Source organism: Stegodyphus dumicola, chromosome X1 (assembly GCF_044657685.1).
Source record: "Stegodyphus dumicola isolate Sdum_Otavi_A_Nest chromosome X1, ASM4465768v1".
Lineage (NCBI taxonomy): Eukaryota > Metazoa > Arthropoda > Arachnida > Araneae > Eresidae > Stegodyphus > Stegodyphus dumicola.
In genome coordinates this window covers 65554889-65581267 of record NC_140780.1, presented here as the reverse complement: position 1 = coordinate 65581267, position 26379 = coordinate 65554889, and the positions used below count along the sequence as shown (strand labels likewise).

The following is a 26379-nucleotide window of genomic DNA, read 5'->3' as shown; positions in this document are numbered from 1 at the left end:
AAAACATTATCACGATCTCAGCAAAAGTGTTTTGCTTGGGTCACAAGAAATCGTCATCACATGAATTGGAGTGAGGGTGTATTACCTTATACTCATCTTTGTATTATTTTGCAATATTTGTCATCTATTTATTCTGTCATATACGTGAAAGGATTAGAAAAGAAATTATTTTTAGAAAATTTATTAGGTAGAGACATCATAAATCTGTCCTAAGATAGAGAATTTAAAAAAGAAAAGTTCTTTAACATGTTCGATTCATACAAAAGGATTTAATTGCTGTGCTTTAACCAAAGCGGCTGCATTTGCTACCTATATAAAAGAAAGTGTGCAGGAAGAAAAGTTCATTTGTCATCAGCATGTCTCATCTGAAGGATGTGGATTATCTAAAACTATTAGGAGAAAGTCGAATAAAAGCAGCTGTACTGAAAAAGTGTCCGAATCATCTCATAAAATCAGTTTGTGAGTGTGTTTTAAATCTTCTAAAAGGAAACGTACCCATCACCAAACGGGTCAAAAATCGACTCGCCCCTTTTAAAAGAACTTTAAGAAAACTAGCGGACAAAAAGTACCTCTTTTTAAGAAAAGACGTCTTTTGGTTCAAAAAGGTGACGGTTTCCTATCTTTCCTGATTCCTGCAGCAGTCAGTGTCTTATCCTCCCTTATCCATGGAACACAGTAAGAAATTTGCTCTGGTACCCCTGGATCGTATGCAGCAATTTGAAGATGAACATTTGAGTGATTTAGACACACAAATTCGAAACATCTTAAAAAAGAAAATGGACGATGAAGAAAAGTCTAAATTGTACATCCAGGTTCTGCAAAAGTATGTTACATTTCCTCATGTGAACACTTCCGAAGAACAACCACCTGAACAACGTTCTGAGAAAGATATAGAAAAAGAAATTATGCAAACAGTTCCTGTGAAGCAGAAAAGAACGGCACAGAAAATAATAGATTTTCTAAAAGAGCATCAGATTTCCTGGACACAGAATAAAGAACTCATTCTAGATGATCATGTGTTTTCTGGCTCTGACATTGTTCAGTTGATAAACTTTCTGTTGAGAAATAGAACTCAAAAACCTTTTGCCTTTGAACAGTTTAAAAATGTACCGAATGTTAACAACTTTCCTCAAGACTTTGTCAAAAACAAACATTTAATGAATGTAAAAACTATGTATGCTAGACCTAAAAGAAACGCATCTTCCAAACTATGGCTGAAATTGTAATGATACGTGAATAAATGTAATGGCTGATCATTGGTGTTGTATTTCTTTCTAATTAAGTTAACATAATTTTTGAAAATAAAATATGACGATTATTTTCTAGGAAAAACTTACCTTTCATGAAATCCTTTCAAATAAGAAAAACACAATTTTATCATTCAAACTTCTGTTTATTGTTTTTTTCTAAATAAGTTTCCTTTTATACACATACAAATGCATGATTCTGCATATATATATATATATATATATATATATATATATATTTACATACAAAATTTCATTTTCAGATAAGGCTCTAACATAAACATAAAAAGTTCTTCTTCAATATACTAATGACCATACGGCAATGTGCTCAAGTCTTTTTGAATTACCCGTTTATCCAACACAATTCTGTACAGTTTTGTCTCGGGTTTATTCATCACCTTTCTTCTCTTCGCTTCTCGGGTGATTTTGGAGGGGTTGTGGAGAGAGGTGATCTCACTTCGGTCGAGGCTGCAGACCAGACTTTTAATGGCTTCAAAATTCAGCAACTGAGAATTCCGGAAATTCAATGAAAATCCTCGGACTTTGCAGTAGGTTTTCCCAGTGGCCGTCTGGTATGCGTAGTTTTTCGGTCCTCCTGAAAAAATAAAACATCATGAGAAAAAAAGAGATAATAGAAAAACTTTCAATATTTTTGGTACATGTAAAATAAAGAAATTTTTTTAAAGGTCCTTACCAGAGACAAAGGTTTTGATGACATCACCCTCCAGTTCATCCGTAAATTCACCCAGGAAGTTGCCCAAGGGGGGATCATTGCGACCATTCGAGGCATAGATGATGGAGTCTGTGTCGTGGTACAGGACATCTCTACCCAACTTCTCCATTTCACTATACAGCTTGAGACGAGCCCAAGCTGTTGTGAAGGTCGCTAGGAAAATGTTGGTAGAGGCATCCTGCGGCACAAACTCCTTCGCAGATTCCCAGGAAATGGCAGCCACCTCAGGCGTGGGAAGAAAGACATCTTTGATCTAAAAAATAGAAGAGTCATGAGATAACAGTTCAAAATAGTCATAAGTTAACAGTTTGAAACTCTTTGAGTTTACAGATGAATAAAATCGGTAAGGAAACTTACTTTTTTAGTAGAATCCGCCAACATCTTATTGAAGTCTGGCACCGTGTGGACATAGGTCAGTTGGGCTTTGTTCACGTTCATACCCCATCTGAGTGAAAAAAAGCTATCATAAATCACAACGAATTAAAAATATTTATAAAAATTAAGTACAAAAGAAATCATCTTACCTGCCCCAGAAACTGTTCAGGGCCAACTTGGCGACTTGTCGACGCCCAGGGTTCTTGGAAATCTTTCCAGCGTCCAACTTGACGCCCTCTCTTTCTTCATACTGGCGAATGTACTTCAGTCTGGCTTCTTCTGTCACACACTCCGAAGGCCATCCGCTACTTTCCTGCTTGATCTTCAGAAACAGATCAATGTATGATCTGAACAGAGAAGTAGACGATGCTTGGAAATGGTACACTTCGTAAATCTAGAAAATAAAAAATAAATGTCAGTTATAAAAAATTTTTAAAAGTAACCTCTGAAACTAAATAAAGATTAAAATAATCTTTGAGTACTTACATGTGTGACGCGGTAACCTTTCTTTTTCGCCAGTTTGACTTCCTCCGTTACCCACGTTCCGACAAGAGCTCGCTCGTCGTCTGTGTGGGTACACGGAGTCTGCAGTTGAAGAAGTGCGCAAGTCCGACACAGGGGGAACATCAGCTTCTTCCGGCACCGATAGGGCAGTACCGGAAGATACAGATTCCGTGGAGGAATCACTCGGCATTGGATAATTCCAAAATAATCTTCCACATCTCTAAAGCTTTCCGTGATGATTGTTGGATGTCCCACAGGGTAGACGCAATACTTGTTCACCTGTGAATGAAAACAAAAAAAGTCAGAAAAAACACATCATAAAAATATACAGAAAATTTAGAAAAGTTTAAGTAAACATTTTTGAAATAATAAAAAGTACGAACCCAGGGATAGAGTGAGGTAAATCCACATATTTTGCGTCTCCCTCGTGGAACAATTTGAGGGCATTGGTCCTTCCTCCAAAAAACGACTCGCGAGGATTGAGTCGATCCCTCAGATGGTGTTGCTCCAAGAAAGCTTGGAGATCTGGATTTTCCTCCTTCTCTCTTTGAAACTCATGCTCCCACATTTCGATGACGTGGAAACCCTGGATACGAAGCTTTCTTGTCGTCTCTTCTGTCTTTTCTCTTAACGTTGCCATGGAAACCCCTTTCAGTGGATGTATGATATCACCATCGTAACACGAACTACACCCGTGGAAGAAGCAGCCCTAAAATAATACAAATATATTAATAGTGTTCCACATGTAAATTAAACATTAAAAGTGTAAAATCATTAAAAAGAATCATATAGAAATATAATTTACTTTTTACATACCTGAAACTGATAGACGGTTTGTGTTTCTTGGCAGAATCCGTCTACCGAGATTCCGGCGACTCTGTGCTCTCCGGAACGGTTCAACGCATGTTGAATCTGTAGGCCTTCCGAAGCAGCAACAAAGTCCAACCATCGGATCGAATCAGGGCTGTAATTCGTTGAGTTGATGTAGCCGTGTGTAGGCACCATGGCAATCGTGTCGGGTTGAATGTGGCCACTCCGATACGTTGCCATACAGGCTGACGCAATGGTCACGTATCTGAAAAGACAAAAATAAGAACGATTTAATGAACTGTAAATATGATTATTATTGTATAAGAAAATGAGAAAATGACTTACTGGAATGGATCCGCATTCGCCACATCCAAAAACTGGGCTCGAAACTCCAGGCAGCAACGGCGAAGAATGTCCACGTCCGATCTATTAAAAGAAAAAATGTTAAAAATACGAAATATAAAAAAATAAAATAAAATAAAAATAAAACAAGAAGAAAGAAAATATACCTGCAATAGGCCAGCATCTCATCTTGAAAGTTAAACACGTCCTCCTTGTGTGCTTCATGCCAGGACAGAAATGCTTGTCGTGCTGAAGTGCTTATGGTATCCGGGCTGTAGTACCGGGGCTCAGGCAGCGGTCCGACATAATTTTGGTTTTCTCGCGAGTTGAAAAGATGGGGAAAGTATCCCTTTTTCAGCTCGCTGAGACCGAAGCATCCTGGCAATTTGGCCAACGCCATCGGTAGAAAATTTAACGAGTCTATGACTCGAATGTTCAGACTAGGGTGTCTTACACTCATGATCATAGACCCGTTAGGGATCATCTCCGGCCTTGCTCCAGGAGCCAGGCCATCACGAACTGACCGTCGAACCTGTAAGTAAAAAATAATTATGAATAATATTGAAAAAAAACAGCCATGAAAACTAAAGCATGCAAACTATGGTATTTTTATCTTACCCTTTCATGTTATGAGCCACGGCGGTGAAGCCCTTGTGCTGTGTGGTAAACAGCCAGGCGCAGAAGTTTCGGCAAGCCGCATAGCCCGAAAACACTCTCTCTGTGCCTTCGGCATACTGAGCCACCGCGAAATTCACAAGATGCTCCCCCGAAGACTGGTCCGTTTCAAAGTCAAAAAAGATGAGCTTATCCTCGGACTTTTTCGGGGCAACACGTCGCAAATAGCAACGGTGCTCAGCAGCCACGACAAACTGGTTGCAAGAAGGGCATTTCGTGGTGCCACACCTATGCAGGTCCTTAGGGCAATCGCGTCTCCGAATCACTTGGCAGCATTCTCTGCACTGGTATACCTGTAACGACAATAATTTTTTTAAACATAACCATTTCGAGAAAATTACATGATAATTAACTTTGTTCATTAAGATACATTTTCAAAAAACACTTACCCTGTCGCAGAGTGAAAACTCTTGTTTTCCAGTCAGGGCTTTGTGTGCTTCAAAGCAGGCATCGGAGCGGCAGAGACGGTCGCAATCCTGATATCGTTGGGGCACGCCTGGAATACAGTCGGTCCTCAAACATATGGGGCAGGCGTTGGCACATCGGTGGTTTTCCGGATGTTCATAGGCCTTTTCACAGGACGTGCAGTAATGGTCGCTACCGAAAAATCCTTTCAGGGATTTGATGACGTCATAATGCACATCGTGAAGCCACAAATTGATCCGTTGTGCTCTCTCTTTCCCTTTATAGACCACCTAAAACATAGACAAAAAATTTTTCTCTTAAATTCCAAAATAAAACCCTTTAGAAATCAGTTTTTAAATTTAATTACATACGTAAAGCGATCTAAAAATTCCTAATGCATTTAACATCGAAAGTAATTACATGCATATATGTTAAAGTAAAACAAAAAAAAATTTTCATCGTGAATTCATTTTTTATAGTTTAAAGTTTTAACATCTTAATGAATTGTGTGCATGCATAAAATTTAACGCAATCTAAAAAATTCGCCACGCATTCAGTTTTACAAGTTAAAGTTTTAACATTTAAATGATCAGAAATATATGCCTAAATGTTCACTTTTTGCTATATTTTTAACATAGAAACAAATTGCCTTTGTGCATACATGTAAATAAAATCTAAAAAGTGAAAGTAAAATTTTTAAAAGTGAAAGTTTTAACGAATTGCATACATAAAATAAGAAATTAATCTAACAATTTTAAGTAAACTAAAACCTAATTAATTTTTACAAGGTATATTTTTTAACATCGAAGCGAACTGCATACATTCATGGATTCTATGCGTGAATATGCATAAAATATAATCTTAAAAGTTAAAGTAGTCTAAAAATTCATCAGCCATTTTTATAAGGCATATTTTTAACGTCTAAAGAAATAGTATGCATAAAATATAAATTTTATGTTAAATGTAAAATTAATCTAAAAACTTTTCAAGTTATGTTTTTAGCATCTAAATAAATTTCATACATAAAAATAATCTAAAAAATGTAACACAATCTAGAAAATTTACTACATATTCAGTATTTCAAGTTATCTTTTTTTAACGTGGAAACGAATTGTTTACATGCATAAAATATAAAGTTAATCTAACAATTTAAAGTAATTTTAAAAATAAAGATTCACGTTATATTTTAAATTTCTAAATAAAAAACTTTTCTCTAAAAATAAATTCCAGAATCGAACAATTTAGAAAAAGAATACATTCAGTTTTGAACATTAATATTTTTTAAAAGTAATTTTAAAAAGTATTCATGTACCCAAATAAATTTTTGTCATATAGCCACAAATTATAAAAGAACTAAAATCAAGTTACGATATGAAAACATATAGAAAAAATATTTGTAGGTATGAACATTTAAAAAACAGAAATATCTTGAGATAAAAATAATGACTTACTGTGTTCAAGTTTTCCGAAGAAAAGACGGCAATTTGGACGTGCAGGTGATCTTCAAATATGGCTATCTCCGCAAACGTGCAGGGGCCTAAAGGAACATTCGCAGCCATATGGAGCTCTCTTGCTCGCTTCACGAGGGCTGGTCGACGACGATCTTTCATGGCCTTAATAGCAGCTTTGTCCTCATTCAGATGTGCCAAAGCATACACAATTGCTTTAGCGCAACACAATCCTTCCTCATCGTAGGGTATGGACAAAATTGACTGTTTTCTCAGTCTGTCCAGGGAGATATTGATCACTTTCCTATTACCACCGGCGCCCACAGGTCGTCTGATGGTGATCACATCAACTGCAAATCCTGTGTCTAGCTCGATTTTATCTTTGGATTGTAGCACTTTCATGACAGCAGCCAAAATCTTTTCCACTGTGAGAGTCGAAACTGCCATTAAGGAAGTGCTGATAGGCTTATCCAACCCTTCAGCTTGAATGCAGAACCGGATGATGTCTGATGGGCTTAGATCAGCTGTTGTCCGGCGAATCAGCTGCTCGAACAACTCCCGGACGGTGTCAGGAATTCGAACCATCGGGACTCCTTGCACATTCAGAGGCAACCTTTCAATGTCCACACTGGCTCTGAAAGTAATTTCCTCGGCTTGATATTTATGGTTGCGTCGACGAGACTTTTCAGTAAGCACTATCGCCTCATCGAGCTGAAAAGTAAAAATAAAAATTAAGTTCTCGGTAATAATCAAACATTTTCAAAAAGACATTATGATAAAAGAAAAATACACACCGAACGTTCATCGGAACCAGCCATGTATACAGGCCCACGAGTTGACGAGGAAGAAGTCTAAAAATAAATAAAATAAAAATAAATACATTCATTTCTAGTACTAGAAAAAATATTCTAATCGAATCATAACGAAACTAAAATTTACCTCAAATCCGGAACCCACTTGATAATACAAGGGTAGATCCATAGGATTTTCCATAAAGATTTGATCCACTTCATCTATTAACTAGCAAAAGAAAAGTGAATACGTTCAAAATAAAATATTACGTAGAAATATACATTCAGGAAATACGTGTAAAATAATTTAAACTTACATCGTCATCCGAATCGTGGAAAGGACAATCGGAATCCTTAAATAACACCTAACAATTAAAAAATTAGAATAAATAACACATTAAAAAAATTCGTTTTCAAAATATAGTAATTTAAAAAATCAGACACAGGCGAAAAATACTTACATTAGATGCAGAATAAACTCGCTTGGCAGACATCGTGTACAAGAAAACGAAATGGCGCAGGAAAAATGGCAGAGTCAAAATGACGTTCACTCAGCAAGAATCAGAGTAGAAATGATTGCAATCATCAAAGCGAGCGAATATATAGACGATGTATAAGAAAGCAATACGCTGATTGGCTGAAATAAGATAGATATTGTTAGCGGAATGCTGATTGGTTGTTAAGATTGTATACGTTCGCCACGGCGGATGTAGAAAGCGTGAAGCGGTTTCGACAGGCTGCAACGTGAAAGAGGTGACGTTTGCTTGTTTCCCCCAGCCTAGTGACGTCATAGTGATTTTCGCTCCAAACGGAAAAATAACAGGCTTGATAACATGAAGGGCTTAGCCGGGCGGTAAAGCGCTAGACTCCCATCCCACAGATAGCGAGTTCGAGTCTCAGCCGTGGAGTTATTTTTAAAATTCATTAAAAATGGATGAAAATATTATGGAGTCAATTAAAACTAATTAAAAATAATGACGGATTAAATAATTAAAAAGGATGATTCATAATTAAATAATGAAACATAATTAAAAAATAATGAATAAAAAGGATTAACTAACTAAAATAATAAAGGAAAAAATTGGTAAATGAGGAAAATAGTTGACGTCACGTGGTTTAAGCGACCATTGCCACAAACATAAAAAATAGTGTCGTTGCCACAAAAAATAAACAACTTTGAAAAGATCGTTGCCACAGAATCAAAACGAAAGTTTAGTGATGTCATTCCAACACGTGATACAAGATGGCGCTGGTGTCGTCACTTCCGGAGAAATTCAAAATGGCGGAGGCCACGCCCCTTTTCTGTGACGTCACTTCCGCCGCCCGGTTACCCGCGCTTACTAATCTAAAATACAAAGTAAATATATTTAAAAACAATATAAATCACAAAAATGGTCTGTATCACACAAAATTCAAGTTTGCAATCTTTTAAAATTCACAAAACAGCAGAAAAAACATTAAATTTTAAAATATAAATGTTCTGCGCAAAATAAATAAATCGACCAACGGGGCAAAAATTACATTCAATAATGTACCAAAAGATCGATCAGTTATTCCTGGTAATATTCATAAACTCAGATCAAGTTTTTATCAATTGGCCAAAGGTCTTAAGTAGGAAGTGAAAAACACGAAGCCTTCAAAGGTAAACAAATAGCGGCCACATTAAGCCTAACGTCACTCAAAAAGTTTAAGTGCAAATATTAAATTAAATATTCAATCAATCACTATGCTTTTAACCATGGACTTATAGTAAGTAATAAAGAGTCTAAAACATAAATCAGAAGTCATTTGCGCAGTAAATCCATGAAATAATAAGCAAAAATCTATTCATCGTATGCTAATGATCCGGCCAGCACTCGCAGAAATTCAAAGTCCGTGAATCTTCAAAAATACGACTTCTAGTTCGAAATAAAGTTATAAAACACAGATCGGAACACAAAACAAGTCAGAAAAATGCACTTTAACTCACTTAATTCAAATATTTACCAAGATATAAGCAGTTTATTTCTCCACTCAAACAACACCATGCATCATGGCTGCAAGCATAAATTACCAAAAAAAAAAAAAAAAAAAAAAAAAAAAAGACAATAGTCAAGCTGTCTTAAACTATTTCAAATTTTCTTTGTTATTTGGGTATTCGTACCTCAAGACACCAGGCATTTTTTATTCATTTAACTTGTTCGTGATCCGAACTATTAGTGATGTGATGCGTTCGTGATCCGAAATTCCTCTGTAGTTCATTCGCGAGAAGTTTGCTGTTCGGTTATGTTTCACTCCTATCTGATATCTACTTAATTCTTTTAATTTTAATTTCAGTTAAATTAGAATTTCATTCTAAACTTTAAATTGCAAAGTTTATTTAATTGTGCGAAGTGGAACAAAATTGCCTGCATTTCTTACAGCTATTTTAATATGCTCTTTTTCCACTCAAGTCTTTCATTAATTAAAACTTTCATTCATTAACTAAGAATTCATTAATTAATTTTGTAAAAAAGTTATCTAATATTGATTGTTTTCTCCTATTTACAATGAACTGCAAGTGAAGACAATAGTAAAGCTGTCTTAAACTACTGCAAATTTCTTCAATAGCTTTTCCTTTGACTTTTTACTTCAATCAGCCTTTGCTTAAGCCGACCTTATTTTCATCTTGATTTTTTTCAGGAAACTGGTTCCAGTTTCCATTTTTTGGAAAAGTATAATGCATTGCAATCAAAGACGACGTATTTCTTCGTCCTAAAAGTTAATTACATAACAGTACTGCTAATCATGGTTTTGAAAACCTTTGAGTTTATGCATTGATGCATTCAGTTTATTGTTGTTAAGTGTGCCTGATAGCTTTATAGCAAGAATTCAATTTAAAAAGTAAAAAGTGAAAAAGAAATAAAGAAAATTGTTATTTTTTGAAATATTTAATTAAATGGTTAATAAATATTCATACTCAATATACGGCACAATCTGCTTAAGAAGTTTTTCACATAAAGAAAAAACTTCTTAAAGAGAAAACAATTTTAATGGGAACGTCTATTTCAAACTTATAGCAATTAACAAAACATCTTAAACAATTTTAATGGAAATATATAGTTCAAAATTAATTACTTAATTTTTAACAATTAACAAAACATCTTAAAAATAACGTGATGGTGAATTTGTAATTTTACTCAATGTACATAATATATTGTACATTGAGTAAAATTTTATTAATTTTATTAATTGTGCATAAAACTAATTTTACTAATTACACATTTATAATAATAATTAAACCTATTCATTTTTATTTTTTAACTTAAATAATTTATATTAAATCCCTATTTTGAAACTTAATTATTTTTATTTTAATTTCAGTTAAATTAGAATTTCATTTTAAACTTTAAATTGCAAAGTTAAAGTTTATTTAATTGTGTGAAGTGGAACAAAATTGCCTGCATTTATTACAGCTATTTTAATATGCTCTTTTCCCACTCGAGTCTTTCATTAATTAAAACTTTCATTCATTAACTAAGAATTTATTAATTAATGTTGTAAAAAAGTTGTCTAATATTGATTGTTTTCTCATATTTTCAATGAACTGCAAGTAAAGACAATAGTCAAGCTGTCTTAAACTATTTCAAATTTCTTCAAGAGCTTTTCCTTTTACTTCCTTCCGTACGCGCGCAACAATTTTTGGTGTCAGAAGTGGGATTTGAATGGCAATAACAAGAGCGATGGAAGAATAGTTCAGACAGTTGATATGAGCCTTTGCCTCGTTTAAGGAAGATATGAATGCGGGACAGGAAGAAATGAAATTAAAAATGGAAGCTAGTCAGGAAAAAATTTAAGAATCCATTAGAAGAGAGATGAAATCTGTTAAAGAGGAAATGAAAGTCGGTCAACAGGAATTGAAGAGAGAAATTATTTGCATAATAGAAAACAAGTTCGAAGCTATGGAAGGAAGAATAGATACAGTTGAAGACAAAGTTGGAGAAATTCAAGAAAGAGTTTCTGCGGTAGAGCAACAAATTGAACAAAGAGTTTCTGCCGTCCAACAACAAATTGAGGAAAGGGTTTCTGCTGTTGTTGCCAAAGAAGTTGACACTTTAAAGAAGAGCATAGCGACAGAAGGAAGCAATTCTGAGGTTTTCAAATTCTTACCGATGCCTGCTCGTCCATTTCTGAAGCTATCCACATATGATGGGAAGACATCCTGGCAAGTGTATAAAACCCAATTTTCTATAGTTGCGGATGCGAATGGATGGGATTCCCAAGCTAAGGCCTGTCATCTCGCCGATTCTCTGAGAGCAGACGCTGCGGATATCCTGCAGACGCTTCCCGAAAATCTTTGAAAAATAGACTAGATTCCCAAAAAATAGACTAGATTTTGAAGCTCTATCTGGAGCTTTGGAGCTGCGCTTTGGGGAAAAGTGTTTGAAAGACTACAGCAGGGTTCAACTAAAATCCCGTCAACAGAAGCCCACCGAAACGCTTCAGGAGCTCGCCACGGATAAGGCTATCACATCACGCCTTTTCGGAGTGCCCAACAGAAACAAGAGAAATCCTCTCGCTGCAATATATCATCGATGGCATCCAGGACCCTGAAGTACAGAAAGCTCTACGAATGGCGGATTAAAAGATTTAAAAAGCGCTCTAGTGTACGCCATGAAAGTCGAGGTAGACCAACAAGCAACTCATAGAGATCGCTACCCAGTCAGAGCTGTGCGAGTCCACGAGCCAGTGGATCAATTGATGGCTCGTTTAGATGATTTATCCAGACAAGTCGACGCTTTGATACGGAGTAGCAGTGAGAACAAAGTGGCTCTAAAGTGTTGGAGATGTGGTTCTGAACGGAATTGCAGAACATCCCGAGGTACGGAAAATAAAATAGGTGATTTTACCAGACAAGTCAGTGGCTTGAAACGGAACAGAAGTGAAAAGAAACCAGTTCTAAAGTGCTGGAACTGCGGTGTTGAAGGCCACGTGCGAAGGAACTGCAGAACACGCCGGAAATTGAGACCATTTCTCAGCAACGATGGAGGAAACAAATGAATGACCATATCGAGGAACGCAGGTTGCCAGAGAATGAAAAACCTTGTTTTAAAGCGCTCAAGATTTTTACAGTGAGTGGCAACAGTAACGGACTGTCCATCAATGGGCACATCGATAGAGTTCCTTGCAATATGATCATTGACACAGGAGCTAATGTTACCATCATTCGGAGAGATTTAGCTCAACAGTTTAAAGATAAACTTATTTGGACGCCATCCTGTATTATCCTTCAGACTGCATCTGGTGATAATATCGACATAGCTGGGAAGTTAAACGTGAACATCACGTTTGGAAGTGCCGCCTACCATCACACGGCATATGTGGCGGATATTACAGATCCATGCATACTCGGATTGGACTTCTTAGGGAAATAGAATTTTTCCTTAGACTTCAAACACAAAAAGCTGTTCTCTGCATCTGAGGACATGACTATCCATCCTCAAAAGGGATCATCGCCTGGAAACGCCTACGTCTCATGTGATAGACCCTACTCAGAAAGCAGCCGAAATCATACTAGGGTCGGAGAGAAACGCAAGCCTACCAGCTATTCTCCATCCCAGATGCTCTTCAGTCGAGATCTTCGTCTGCCTTGTGACTGCCTGTTTGGTCGCCCGACGGATGCGCCTTCATCGCCTGAGGAATACATCCAAGATGTCCACATCCGGTTTGAAGGGGTGCACCGTTCTGCACGAAAGCGAGTCAAATTGGCGACGACCAGTCACGAGTCAAAAACCAGGTACGACACCAGAGCTACAGGGCATAGATTCACCAAAGGAGACAAGGTGTGGTTGTGGAACCCGATTCGACGAAAAGGGGTTTTCGCAACACATTTCCTCAAAGTTCTAACTGACAATTAGTCTCTGGACAAAACAGGAAGTTCTTTTCATTAAACAAATGTGTGTCCGAGGTGTGCATATTGTCACAACCCCTTCTTTGTTTTTGCATGACCTTAAGGAAGCAGGAATCCTAGATCTTGATGTTCTGGATTCGTTGTCTCTAAATAAAAGACATGTTTACGACAACGTGTGAAACAAGATTTACGAAAACGATTTCGTACTGAGTATTTAGGCAATTTACGCCAATCATCGAAATCTCCTAAAAATGAGAAACCCTTTCAAATTGGTGATATTGTTCTGGTATCTAGTGACAACGTCAAGAAAATTGAATGGCCTCTGGCCAGGGTGGTCGAACTCTATCCTTCTACAGATGGACAAGTTCGCCTGCTAAAAATAAAAATGAAAAGCCGAGAATTTCTCCTCCCAGTGCTTATGTTAATACCTTTTGAAGTGACTGATAAAAGTGACCCCGTTATACTTGTAGCCGAACAGGCTTCCATTCCCAACGAACGGAAGACTGCTGAAGATCGTCTTTCAGAGATCGTTTCTGACAATCCAGTGCTAGCTCAAAAGATAACTCCTTCTAAGCAAAGAACTGTTAATGACTTTTTTCCAGAGACTATTCCTAAAAGAAGATCCAGATATGGCCGATTAATTAAATCTAAAATTTGGGTTTGAGATTGCGTGGTTCGAATCTCAAAGGTGGGAGTATGTTGTGATACGTGATACTTCCTGATATTTCCTCCTTTGAATTCGGTTTTTCACATGCGCGCTCATAACGGAGTGGACTGATAAGAAAAGATTATGTAAGTTTTCACCGCGCGCTAGACGAGTTATGATGTAATCTACGTTTTGCTTTTCTTTGTTTGTTTGTTTATTAATATCTTAGAGAATGAATGTCTAGTTTTTGATATTTGTTATAACATTTTGTAAAACTTGTGCACAGATTAAAGATAATACAAAAGCCGTTTCTGTACTGCTGATTTTTCGAACACTTTGGAACAACCGAAGACCCAATGATTCAGGTAAGTGCTGCTCTTATTTGAATGCTCTCAGCATGAATTAATATTGAATAGGGACACAATATATGGATATATATTTTTGCCTGATGCTGTGTTCTTAAACTGTGTTTGGATATTTACTTTGGTTTGCTGCTGTGTTTTTCCGTTGTCGAGCTTTCTGCTTTTGTATCTTATGTGAAAGCATGCATGTTGTATTATATATTTGGACTCTTATTTATATACGGAGATACCATGTTCCTTTTCCATTAAAGCCTTCTAACCGGCAAGGCCATATATGTACAATCTACAATAATTTTTGCAACGTGTTTAAGAAAATTTCCATACTTGCATTTGAAATGAGTCCAGGAAGTCAAACCAATATATTAAATGAATATAAATCCAGGTATGAAGTGCCAGGAGCATTTTGGCATTAAAATCAAGAAAATACCTCTTTCTTTTAATGGCATTTTTGAAAAGTTTTGGCTTTCTTAGCAATACCATGCCGCTCAGATGGCTATGTCTTTAAAGTTATCTATATGACCACTTTTAGACAGCGTGGCTCATCTAATCATACAGTTTCTAACTAAAGGCCTCATTCAATTGAAACAGCGATGATCGCTCAAACAGCGATCGTTGTATCCAGCATTAGCGATCACTTTTGAAAACGAGTGATTTTTCGTATTCATTTGAAACACTTCCCTACCAGTCGAACTCGTAGGGGTTGCCAGAGGTTACTTGATGCGCGATGCTGTTTGTCACGTGGTCGGAAGTTGCGTTTGTTTCGAAATAACCAATGAAAGAGCTACCAGATGTGCAGGTTGACTCCTCGTAACCATTCTTTAGGGTTGCAGTTCACGTTTGATGTGCCATCTTTGGCTTTCCAGCGCTATTGTTTCAAAGTTTTATCTATGAAAATTCTTCAAAGGTATTATTTTATTTTAATTCCTTTATGAAAACAGCTAACCTAAAAGACACATTCCATTCACATAAATCATATACATGTGAAAAATATAGGTCAAGTAAGTTTTGCATACTGAAAAAAAAGTGATTCAAAAGACCTCTTAAAGCAAAAGAAAAGAAAAATGTACCTAGTTCTATTAACAACTCAAAAAATACAATGTAATATATTCTAAAAGGAAAATTATATAATACACAATGATGTAGATTACATATATTTAATAAATACATAAAACTCTATAATGACTCTAATGTTCATAACTATATAATAAACGCCAACACATATCACATCATGGTACATAACACTGCTATGAAAGGAAGAATTTTTAATTAAAAACATACCTTTTATATTTATTTGATAACATAGACGAATAAAATATAATGACAAGAAGTTATGAAAACACGTTATGCAACTTAAGAAACAGTAAGAAGCCTTTTAAGTTATTGCAATATCATAAGGCACTGATTAGGAAGTAAATATCATTTTTTCATTCTTTTACATCAGTAATACTTTTTTCATTAAAAACTTTAGCAGTGAAAGCCAAAACAGATTTATCATTGGCGCCTCTGAAGCAAGGTCACACAAAAATAAACTTGATTTAGCAAATTTCTAAAACATTAAAATAAAAAATAGTAAATTACAGTAACATATATTATTAAATTATTTTAATTACACATAAAAAATTGTCTGAATTAAATTAAGAATCACTGACTAAGCTTGTACAGCATTTTAAAACATATTTTATGTTGATACATTGGAAATAAATTGACAGCAATCGCAGTTAAATGAAAGAGCTGGAAATACAGTCTACACGATGTATAAATACAGTCAAAATTATTCGTTAAATACCTAAATTGATACTTACCTTCTTCAAAATGAATATAAATACGATATATTAATGTTACTTTAAGGGAAACATTATATAATGCATAATTTCAATCATATTATAAAATGTTTACATTTTTTTTTTTTTTTTTTTTTTTACATTGGAGGCCGACTGACAGATTTGGCGACAATATAATAAGGTCAAAAAATAACCTACGATTTTAAACCATGAATCCCGCATTAAAATTTAAATAAAAAGTGCACTTCATAGTTATAATCACGCACAAAATTGAAATCAAATGTATAATATAATTATTTAAACTTTGTCCTTTCGCGATAATAACAATAAAGAAAATCACATCAGCATCTACTTATCGCCGTCGGTATTTGTGTATTGACTATACACATTCTGATATTCAAATTGTACATATAAATCAGTTTGTCATTAATTATAAATTCTTAAATGATAATACACATTTCGCTGAAACATGAACACTTATTTTTTAAACAATTATGAAAACATACGAAGTTGAACTTACTTCAAAAGCGCACGGTCTTGCGATCGGAATCTATTCCAATGGACAAGAATTAATTACCCATTTTCTTCATTTCTCGGAAAATAGAACATACTAAAGTTATTTCTGGAACGATATGAATAATTTGATGCAGTGCAACCACGCATATTTCTCTGAATTAGGTAGCAATCCATCAAACAAATGTAAACAACACAACGCTAAATCAATGTCCACTAGCAACAAGTGCACTTAATTTGGATACAACACAGATGATGTGTCGGCTGCCCTTGCTAGGATCCTTATACACCCTATACTTTGATATAAGTTGATGCTCACTCAGCAGATCTAAAGCATTTTCTTTAGCACACTTGATTTCTGTCCTCGTGAAAGCACAAACAACACAGCCGCCATATTGATTCGATCGTTTTTCGCCGAGGAATGATGGATTCCAAGTGATCGCTATGAGAACGAGCGATCGCGAGCTCAGAGTGATCGTTGCGTTTCAATTGAATACCAAAACAGCAAAATCAATCGCAACTGATGACGTATGACGGCTAACGATCACTAAATGTTTCAATTGAATGAGGCCTTAATGATACTATCTAATCATGCAAATCTATAATAACTAATCATACAATCTAATCATACATATCTTTACTAACTAATCATACTATCTAATCATACATATCTAATCATACAGTTCTTTCCGCCATCAAAATTTAATTATCGGCTTGTTTTCTCAGTTTTTTTTGTCATTATTACTTCGTTCCGGCTAATTTTCTAAAAGCATGTTTATATTTTCTTTTTGCTTTACCCTCTTTTCTTTCTTTTTCACTCATACCTAAATAACGAACCTTCAATATGTTGTACCGACTTTATTCAATTATTACTCAAACTGTTCGCTTTCTCTGCTCTTGTTTAAATTTTCCCCATTGCATTTCAGAATTAAAATGATGCTTAATTTCATAAAAACTTGTTTTTTTCTTGAATTTCTTCCATTTGAGTGCATTAAAATCATTTAATGTTGTAAATAACCCTTGCACACTTCCTATTTTTAGGTAGCTGCATAAATAGTAGAAGTTTTTCCCCCTTTCCTTAAAGTACAGTTAACTTCGTAAATAGATTTTCAACTGATATTAAAGTTGGGGTCTTTCAGCTAGCTCAAGCATACTTAAGAGTTCTTAAAAAGCACTAGGACCAGACCATAAGTTTTTTTTAGTGTCGCCCAGACGGTTTAGTGGTTAGGAAAGCCTACTGCGGTACCGAAGGGCCCGGGTTCGAATCCATGGTAAGACAGGGATGGTTGTAAATGCATAGTGTCGGTGTGGCATGGCGGCACTCTAAATATGCGGCGAGCCGAACGTTTTCTCGTGTGGGTTGGTGGGAGAGGAGAGAGGTGGGAGGGAAAGATTGGAATTGGGGTGGAATATAGAAGTCCAACCTCTCTTCGGAGTAGGCTCTGGCAACCATTGTTCCATGTAAGATGGACAAGACAACGACATAAGTTTTTTAGCTTCAATTTTTTTCTCTATGATGCTCAGTAACTGAATTCTTAAATTCTTTATCACTTGTGTTAAGTTAGTATTTTCAGTACCTAACTCAACATACTATGTGGTATTTTTTAACAGCACACTACGGACATTATTATTACACTATGAGACCCAATGACTTCGTGAATGTTTGACACTAATTCATCGTGCATTAGGGAACATTAATAGTTACAGTACTTAGCAATTCTCTTTTATCTTCTTTATCTGACTCAGGTACGTAATTCTTTCTTTAATAAAGCTACATTTTTCTTCTTTATTTAAAATATATTTTTTTATCTTTTATCACTCACGCGACCTTAATAAGTTGCCGTTCTGTATTTGTTAATATTGATATTTATATTTATTATTCATGCTTCCCGGCAAATTACCAATTCTCGGAGATGTTGCTGTTTGACGTAATACGAGAAGAAGCTCTTTTAAATTAAAGCTATACATTATTGTAATAACCAAAAGATTTAAATCTGCGTATTTAAGTCTTTGTTCTTCAGTGATGTCTGAAATGGGGATCATTCTTTCAATACATTTAAGTCGTATCATCTGTAATAGAATGAACTTGTAATGTTGCGCGCTTCCAACCTGCACGCAACAATAGTGGTGACTGCTGAGAACTGGAAATTAGAAAAAGTCTTGAGGAGGGCTTAAATCCCTTTTTATTCAACTTTAGAAATTACAAATGCGTGCTCTTGACGCTCACAAACTACGCCGACCCGGCGGTAAAATAAAAATAAGAAACTAAAAAGAGAATAATAACAAGTGACTAACTACGAGGCTCTCTAAACGTAACTAACCTAACCGCGTTCTGAAATACCGCTGACAATTCAGCAAACTTCTGAATATTACGTTGAAAGATTTAACAATCTGCCGAGGCAAGCACACAGGCCGAAACGCGTGGTTCTTCAATTTCTAACTAGCTACCTCCACGCTCGTGAAGCAAGAAAGCACACTTTCGAAGTCGTTTCCCTCCTATTTAACTCAGATTACTTCCGCTGACAATTTGAATCCTTGCGCGTTCTACTAAAATTTACATACTCTGGCATTGGCAATTCCAGGGGAAAGTAAGGCTTGACAGGAAAGATAGTTTAAACTTAAAATAAATGTTAGTTAAAATAAATATAAACTCTACATTTGCCGCTGCCAGAATTTGGTAAACTTGGAAGCAGGTCCTAGAAACGACCTGTTGAAAAGTTTCCACAATTCTGAACTAAATTTTAAGAGCTTCGTTTACATAAAAAAACTGTTTTTTCACAAAAGGTAGAATAAATTTCTGTAGATACTTATTTAACTCTCTCTTCTTACAGCAACCTTTCCTGGACTTCAGCAATCAATCTATTCTCTTCCTTCCAGCATCTGGAAGGAATAAGTATCAGTATCTTTCTAAATACATTATAATTTACACTTTCTTGCCACTGAATAAGTTTTTGTTTTTGATCGATTTATTTTTCTTAGTTACTGCTTAATTCACATTCATTCAAGTATAATTTACCTTTACCCTGGCTCTCCAACATGTGTGGTGTCAAACGGGAATATTCGTGTTTTAGTATTGCAACACTTCCCCTAACCACAATGATTTGTTAGAATTCAACAACCAAATAGACACACCTTACTCGACATTCTAAAACTCGATGAGCTATTTTAACATTCTTAAAATTCAAGTGTAGGTGGAGAACCCTAAAAAACACATTCATTCTAACTTCCCCCTCATTCATCTTTAGACATGCAGGCTTTCGCTCTAAAGCATGATTTTATCTACAGTTTAATACTTAAATTTGAATTCATTGCCTTTGAGCATTTACTTTTAGCATCTAAAATTTTATGCTTGTAGACTAAATTCTACTTTTACATAACTTTCAAGTATTTACGTATATTTACAAAATTCTAATACATATGATTTTTACAATTTACCATAAAATGAATAAGAGAAAAATAAATTTTTACTTTACTCATTCTTCGCCAAGCTGGCGGCACTGAAACTAAATTTCTTATTAATACAAGAATACGAAGTTATTTTTATCTTCGGCCAAATTTTGGCTTTAACATAACAGAATTAGTCTTTCGACCAACAGAAACTGCTTGTTCTTAGATTTTATACTTAAAGAAAATAATACTTTTGCCTTAGTTAAATAAAGTAAAACAAAACTAAGTCTCAACCGAGACACATTGACTTCCGTCAAAACATAGAACTTCGTATTTACGCATAACATTTCGGAACAAAAGAAAAAAAATTTTATAGAGGATTTTAACTTATCTTTGAGTTTTCGATGATTGGAACTCCGACATCCTCTTCTGGCAGAACTGCTCCCACGTTATAGATTTCATCGACGTCAGTCGTCTCCTTAGTGTCCTTCGAGTGTCGTCCACGTTGCTTTTTCTTTTTCGCCCTCTGCATGCTGGCCTTTTGAAGCGGTAGTCGTCGGGTTGCTGTCTTTTCCGTTTTGCCCCTGGACGGCTGGTCTTGGCGTCCTCCGGTCTGGAATCATGCTTGAATTTCTTCTGTTGGTGGTGGTCTTTTCGTTCCTCCTGCTGTCTTTTCGTTCTCGGGAACGGCGGCCTTGTTTGCACCTGACTCTTTGGCCCTGGAAGCCTTCTCCTCGATGCAGAATTTCTACTGCGATACGTTGTAAGTGGTGTTTTCCTCTTTACCAAAGCTTCTTTACGCGGTGGCGTTGCTTTCTTGTATTTCTTAAATGCTGGAGTCTGACCGTTTTCATTTCTTCTTTTCGGTACCGTCACATGACTTGTACCAGGGCTAGGTTTCTCTTCAGTTCTCTGCTTCTTGGGTGGTGTAGCGGGTGACGTTACTTCTTGACCTTCCACTTCTTTTACGCTTGAGTCCACTTGCTGGATGGCTTGACTTTCATGGTCATTCAAATGGCTAAGGTCGACTTGCGGTTGTTCCACTGGTTCCACCACCCTCCGATCCATCTCCAGCACGATAGAACTTTCCTGAAAATTGAGTTTGGCCCTCGCGGCCCTTAAAAACTCCATACCTAAAATAAGTGGACTTTGCAAATTTTTTACTACAAAAATTAATACTTTAAGGCTTTCGTTTTGAACTTGTATTTTTAAAGATAGTTTTCCAATACAATGACAAGTTTGTCCTTGCGCTGCTATGATTTCTGTGTTTTTATTTTTAAATAATCGTAACCTATTAAAGTTCTTCTTAAAAAAATATCACTCATAAAATTACCTTCTGCTCCTGTATCGATGAGGGCTTCTACTGGTACATCGCCAACCAAGACTTGTGTAATTGGCAATTGCGAGTTTTTTTACGATGACCGTATTTAAGTATCTTTTTGAGGGTTTTTTCAAAACTTCCGGGGTCTGGACCCTCGCTTTCACAGGCCCCTCTACTCGTTTAAAGCTTTCCTTTCAACTTCTGCCTTCTGGGTACGTGGACGGTTGTTTTCAAATTTCCTTTTTGGGCCTTGACCTTCGAGCTTCGATGAGTTAGCTTGATAGCTCTTTCCCCCATAAGAGCGGTTTGCATTTCTGGTCTGCTCATTTGAAGGATGCCTTCGGATACTTTGAGAATACGATTCCCCTCTAGCTTTTTCCGCTATTATGCGATTTTGGAACTTGACCGCCAATTCGAAGAGCTCCTGCAGTGTGCTTGGGTTTCTAATTTCAAAGTAATCTTGAACAGCAGGTAGCAATCTTGGTAAGATTATTTCAATAATCTCCGCTTCGGGTTTCTTCCCATACAGCATATCCGTCAGCTTAATTTTTCGCAGAATAAAGTCCGTCAACTCTTCTATATTCCGTTGATAAAAACTATACAGTTCGGCTTCTAGCCTTGCTCGATCTTTCACTATGGGGAAGGCCTTTAATAATGATTTTTTGAAATTTTCAAATGTACATGTCTGGCCTCCGAATTCCCCTAATAAAAATTTGCCTATATTCTTCCACCATAGCCAGGCCTGTCCTCTTAGTGCAGATGTGGCGATGGCAACTTTTTGTCTTTCAGGCACAGGGTAGAGCTGGAAGTGATTTTCAAGGCCTTCTAGAAATATCGCCACCGAATGTTTTCCGTCGAAATTGACGTTTGGCTTGATTGACGCTCTCATTGTCTGGACCGGGTATCCAAATCCTTCCAATTGGCTTGCCATTTCTTGTTGTTGTTCAGCAGCTTCCGTCCAATTTTCGGCCATTTCAGTTCGACAAGTGTTCCGGCGCCAATGTAATGTTGCGCGCTTCCAACCTGCACGCAACAATAGTGGTGACTGCTGAGAACTGGAAAGTAGACAAAGTCTTGAGAAGGGCTTAAATCCCTTTTCATTCAACTTTAGAAATTACAAATGCGTGCTCTTGACACTCACAAACTACGCCGACCCGGCGGTAAAATAAAAATAAGAAACTAAAAAGAGAATAATAACAAGTGACTAACTACGAGGCTCTCTAAACGTAACTAACCTAACCGCGTTCTGAAATACCGCTGACAATTTAGCAAACTTCTGAATATTGCGTTGAAAGATTTAACAATCTGCCGAGGCAAGCACACAGGCCGAAACGCGTGGTTCTTCAATTTCTAACTAGCTACCTCCACGCTCGTGAAGCAAGAAAGCACACTTTCGAAGTCGTTTCCCTTCTATTTAACTCAGATTACTTCCGCTGACAATTTGAATCCTTGCGCGTTCTACTAAAATTTACATACTCTGGCATTGGCAATTCCAGGGGAAAGTAAGGCTTGACAGGAAAGATAGTTTAAACTTAAAATAAATGTTAGTTAAAATAAATATAAACCCTACAAACTGATTATTTTTGCGCTATTATCACATTTAATAAAAGATGCTTTAATCACAACATATTATGTATCTTGGTACAGAATGATCGCTTGCGCGCCACATAACAAGAAGTTAATTTCAAAAATACATTTAAAATGTATTTTCGTAACTCATCTATGTTAATTAAGGAATAGGAAACTATTGTGGCTCAATTACTGCGCGAGTAATAATTATTTTAAATTTCAAGTATTTTATACTTTTTAACATGTTTAATTATTTTGAAATATTAACTTCGTTTTGATAATATTGATATTTATATTTCTTTTATGTTGAATGGCATAAAGTAGCTATTCGTGATGATTTTGTTTCTGAATTTATATTCCGTTGTTTATATCATTCTAGCCAGCAGTTTGTAGAGACATTAGGTGGAATTTTTTTTTTTTTTTTTTTGAAACAGGCAAGATGAAAAATTAGCAACGCCTTCGCCAGGAATCGAACCACAGAGCTCTGGAATACCGACCCAGCGTGCAGAACCACTACACCACGAAGGCACGCTAGGAAAGCGGGAGAAAAACCTTATATACTCCCCCTTTTAAAGGGCGACTGGGGTTTTTAGGGGAACCAATCGCCAAATCCTGGGTGTGAAGAGTCATCATCCACAAACCTTTTAGTTCGGGCGCCACTGTAGGGACATTAGGTATTTTTGGAGCAAGAAAGATGAAAAATTAGTAGTTGCCTTCGCCGGGAATCGAACCACGGACCTCTGGAATACCGGCCCAGCGTGCAGAGCCACTACACCACGAAGGCGCGCTAGGAAAGCGGGACAAATACCTTATAAGTTCATTTTGATAGTTAAAAAATAAAAAGCAGTAAACTCAGCTAATCGGTAGTGTTGTAAGGATCTTAAGTTTTACTAACGTTTATTTTATTTTAAATCTTTACTATCACTTCTTATTTTCTACTTCCGGCCAGAATTATGAGCGTTAATGTATTTATGCACAGTTTGTCTGGCGAACGCCAAGTATTTAAGTTGTGGCTTTTTGCCAAGCGAGAGAAGAAGAAGCAGTTAGTCGAAGCAGGCCGCTTACCTTAGAAGTTTTACTCAGTTGCTGGTTGCCTTCCAGGCCAGAGGTTTAATCCTCGTGATAATTTTTAAACGTATTGTAGTGTTAACAGTTCTCTGTACTACATACGGCTTCCTGTTAATATAAGGCCAATCTTCCACGTTTATTATTTCAAAGTTAAGAGTTTAGTTCTATTTTTATATTTTTGCGTTTAGACCACAAGTAGTGGGTCTTTGTATTCCGAAGTACGGAAGTTATTGTAAGTAGACAAAAAATAAAGGGTTTTGTATACCCTTCTTGTGTATCCTGTCTACTTCCCACAGTTATTGAACATAGCTTTAGTAAGCTCTCTGTTCCGAGTCAGGTCCTTGCATGTTCCCGAAGAAAGTAAGACGGAACATTGAACCTGATAGTGGCGCCCAACGAAGAAGAATAACCATGGCCGAGTTTCAAGAAGAACCTGTGCTGCCTGCAGAAGCGGCTCAGAATCCAGAAATGCCAGCTGCCGCCCTGGAAGGATTTGGTTACATCGTCCAGACCATGCGCGCTTCGATGAAACCAGAAGCAACATTTAATGGAAACTCACCGGTAACCAGTTTTTTGGAAAAATTGGATGACCACTTCATGCTCTACCCCGTGCACGAATTTCAAAAAGTTACCTTAGCTACCAGCGCTTTGAGGGGCCAAGCGCTTAATTGGTTCAAATGTATAGGCAGAAGTCTCTTGGGTCAAGCAGGAAGTCCCACCTATACTTACGAAAATTTCAAGACTGCCCTACTAAAAGCCTTCCCTGTTGTAAGGGATCGTGCGAAATTAGAAACGGAACTTTTCAGTATATATCAGCAAAGAATCGAAAATCTCTCAAGCTTTATTTTAAGAAAAATTCACGTCTTCAAACTCTTGTATGGAAACCGTCCGGATCCTGAGATAATTCAAGTGATTTTGCCGAGGTTACTGCCCCAAGTGCAAGACTTTATTGAATTAAGAAATCCGACTACACTGGAAAAGTTATTTCAGCTAGCAATCCAGTTTGAAAGTAGAAGAACGGCGGACATTGAAAGAAGACGCCAATATCAACAGCGAAACCAATTTGGTGCGCCAAGACTACAGCAAACTCAAGCACACGGCTACGGAAGCAAAGTGAATCAGTGGGCAAGGAAACCCGAGCATTCAAAAACAGCCGGCGAACGTCGATAGTTCAATAGCAATCCAGGAAAAACGTCTCAAGGCCAGTGGAAAAAGAAGGAAAGCACGGAAATGAAAAATAATTTAAACTAAAACGGATTTCTGCTGACGGGAGGGTGCGGAAATCCGAAGGCCAAGAAAACCCCTCTTCCTTCAAGTTAAATACAGTAATGGTGAAAAATTTGACTCTTCCGAAGATTGAAGTGTTGGTGAATAATATCCCAGCCACCGCACTGCTGGATACAGGCGCGCAGTGTTCCTGTGTGGCAGAAGATTTTTTTAGGAAGTATTTTTGGAAATACCGCATGTATAATTCGGATAATACGACAGTGTTAGCGGCGCAAGGAGAAAAATGTAAGTGTATAGGTAAAGTACCGCTGTATGTCCGTATCAAGGACGAACAAGTAAAGGTGATGTTTTTCATAGTAAAGAATCTGCAAGCACATATTATTTTAGGAATAGATTTTCTTTCAGAGGCACAAGCAACGCTGGATTTTAATGAAGCGTCCCTTAAGCTGACAATGAAACCAGTTCGTGGAGAAAAGGCTGAACCGCCGATGTTAAATCTTGACCACCTGCCTAATGACGAGCAACGAAGAATCCGACAAGTGGTCATTGAATTTGCTTCGTTATTTAGTGATATTCCAGGATTTACTCAGGTTACTAACCATAGTATTGACACCGGAGATTCAATGCCAGTTCGCCACAAAGCATACCGGTATGATAAGAATAAGGAAAAAATTATAGAATGGCATATTACCGATATGCTACGTAAAAAGATCATAACGCCCATCTCAAGTAGTTATGCTAGCCCGGTGGTTTTATGTAAGAAAAATAATGACTATCCTTTGACACATCCAAAAAGGTGGAGATTCGCAATTGACTACCGTAAATTAAACTCCATAACTAAATATCCGGTATATCCATTACCTATTATTGAAGAAATTCTAAGGAACATAACATCCACCAAATATATGACGACTTTAGACTTAACGACTGGTTATTTTCAAATAGGGGTTAGGCCTGAGGACGTGCCTAAGACTGCTTTTATAACCAAGTCTGGCACTTATGCATTTTTGCGTATGCCGTTTGGCCTTTCAGGGGCACCGGCAACATTTCAGCGATGTATGGACATTGTGTTAAGGCCTGTTCTTGGAAAGTCCACATTTATCTATTTAGACGATATCATTATTACTAGTGATAATCTCGACCAACATGTACAGGATTTAAGACAGGTGTTTGCTTTATTAAATGAGGCCGGTCTAAAAGTTAATGTCGAAAAGTGCAAATTTGCAGCCCCTGAATTAAAATATTTAGGTTACAAAATATCTCAGAAAGGAATCGAGACAGACGAATCAAAAATAATCGCTGTACA

General features: G+C 36.7%; 3 protein-coding genes across 3 annotated transcripts; all 3 read right to left on the bottom strand.

Annotated features, from left to right (window-relative positions):
- Window positions 1-1457: 1457 nt before the first annotated feature.
- On the bottom strand, window positions 1458-2982 carry LOC118183274 (uncharacterized). The gene is made up of 5 exons (XM_085807617.1): window positions 2842-2982; window positions 2505-2749; window positions 2338-2425; window positions 1942-2233; window positions 1458-1842 (listed from the first exon to the last, which is right to left on the bottom strand). Exons 1-5 carry the CDS (start codon window positions 2980-2982, stop codon window positions 1553-1555), a joined length of 1056 nt encoding a protein of 351 aa, XP_085663743.1. The 3' UTR covers window positions 1458-1552.
- Window positions 2983-3004: 22 nt separating this feature from the next.
- On the bottom strand, window positions 3005-4748 carry LOC146993162 (uncharacterized). The gene is made up of 5 exons (XM_085807618.1): window positions 4179-4748; window positions 4015-4095; window positions 3676-3934; window positions 3243-3568; window positions 3005-3138 (listed from the first exon to the last, which is right to left on the bottom strand). Exons 1-5 carry the CDS (start codon window positions 4493-4495, stop codon window positions 3135-3137), a joined length of 987 nt encoding a protein of 328 aa, XP_085663744.1. The 5' UTR covers window positions 4496-4748; the 3' UTR covers window positions 3005-3134.
- Window positions 4626-8065, bottom strand: LOC118197031 (uncharacterized). Its single transcript, XM_085808158.1, has 7 exons — window positions 7792-8065; window positions 7648-7695; window positions 7479-7559; window positions 7334-7390; window positions 6543-7250; window positions 5076-5381; window positions 4626-4979 (listed from the first exon to the last, which is right to left on the bottom strand). Exons 1-7 carry the CDS (start codon window positions 7822-7824, stop codon window positions 4626-4628), a joined length of 1587 nt encoding a protein of 528 aa, XP_085664284.1. The 5' UTR covers window positions 7825-8065.
- Between the last annotated feature and the right edge of the window lie 18314 nt (window positions 8066-26379).

Excerpts from the sequence above, each read along its gene's own strand:
- LOC118183274 (XM_085807617.1), bottom strand. The coding sequence starts at position 2,982 with ATGTTCCCCCTGTGTCGGACTTGCGCACTTCTTCAACTGCAGACTCCG. Across the intron at positions 2,426-2,504 it reads CTGAACAGTTTCTGGGGCAG|ATGGGGTATGAACGTGAACA; the intron begins GTAAGATGATTT and ends TTTTTCACTCAG. Across the intron at positions 2,234-2,337 it reads TGGCGGATTCTACTAAAAAA|ATCAAAGATGTCTTTCTTCC; the intron begins GTAAGTTTCCTT and ends TCTATTTTTTAG.
- LOC146993162 (XM_085807618.1), bottom strand. The coding sequence starts at position 4,495 with ATGATCCCTAACGGGTCTATGATCATGAGTGTAAGACACCCTAGTCTG. Across the intron at positions 3,935-4,014 it reads GCGAATGCGGATCCATTCCA|ATACGTGACCATTGCGTCAG; the intron begins GTAAGTCATTTT and ends TTGTCTTTTCAG. Across the intron at positions 3,569-3,675 it reads AAACCGTCTATCAGTTTCAG|GGCTGCTTCTTCCACGGGTG; the intron begins GTATGTAAAAAG and ends GTATTATTTTAG.
- LOC118197031 (XM_085808158.1), bottom strand. The coding sequence starts at position 7,824 with ATGTCTGCCAAGCGAGTTTATTCTGCATCTAAT. Across the intron at positions 5,382-6,542 it reads CTTCGGAAAACTTGAACACA|GTGGTCTATAAAGGGAAAGA; the intron begins GTAAGTCATTAT and ends TCTATGTTTTAG. Across the intron at positions 4,980-5,075 it reads AGTTTTCACTCTGCGACAGG|GTATACCAGTGCAGAGAATG; the intron begins GTAAGTGTTTTT and ends TTGTCGTTACAG.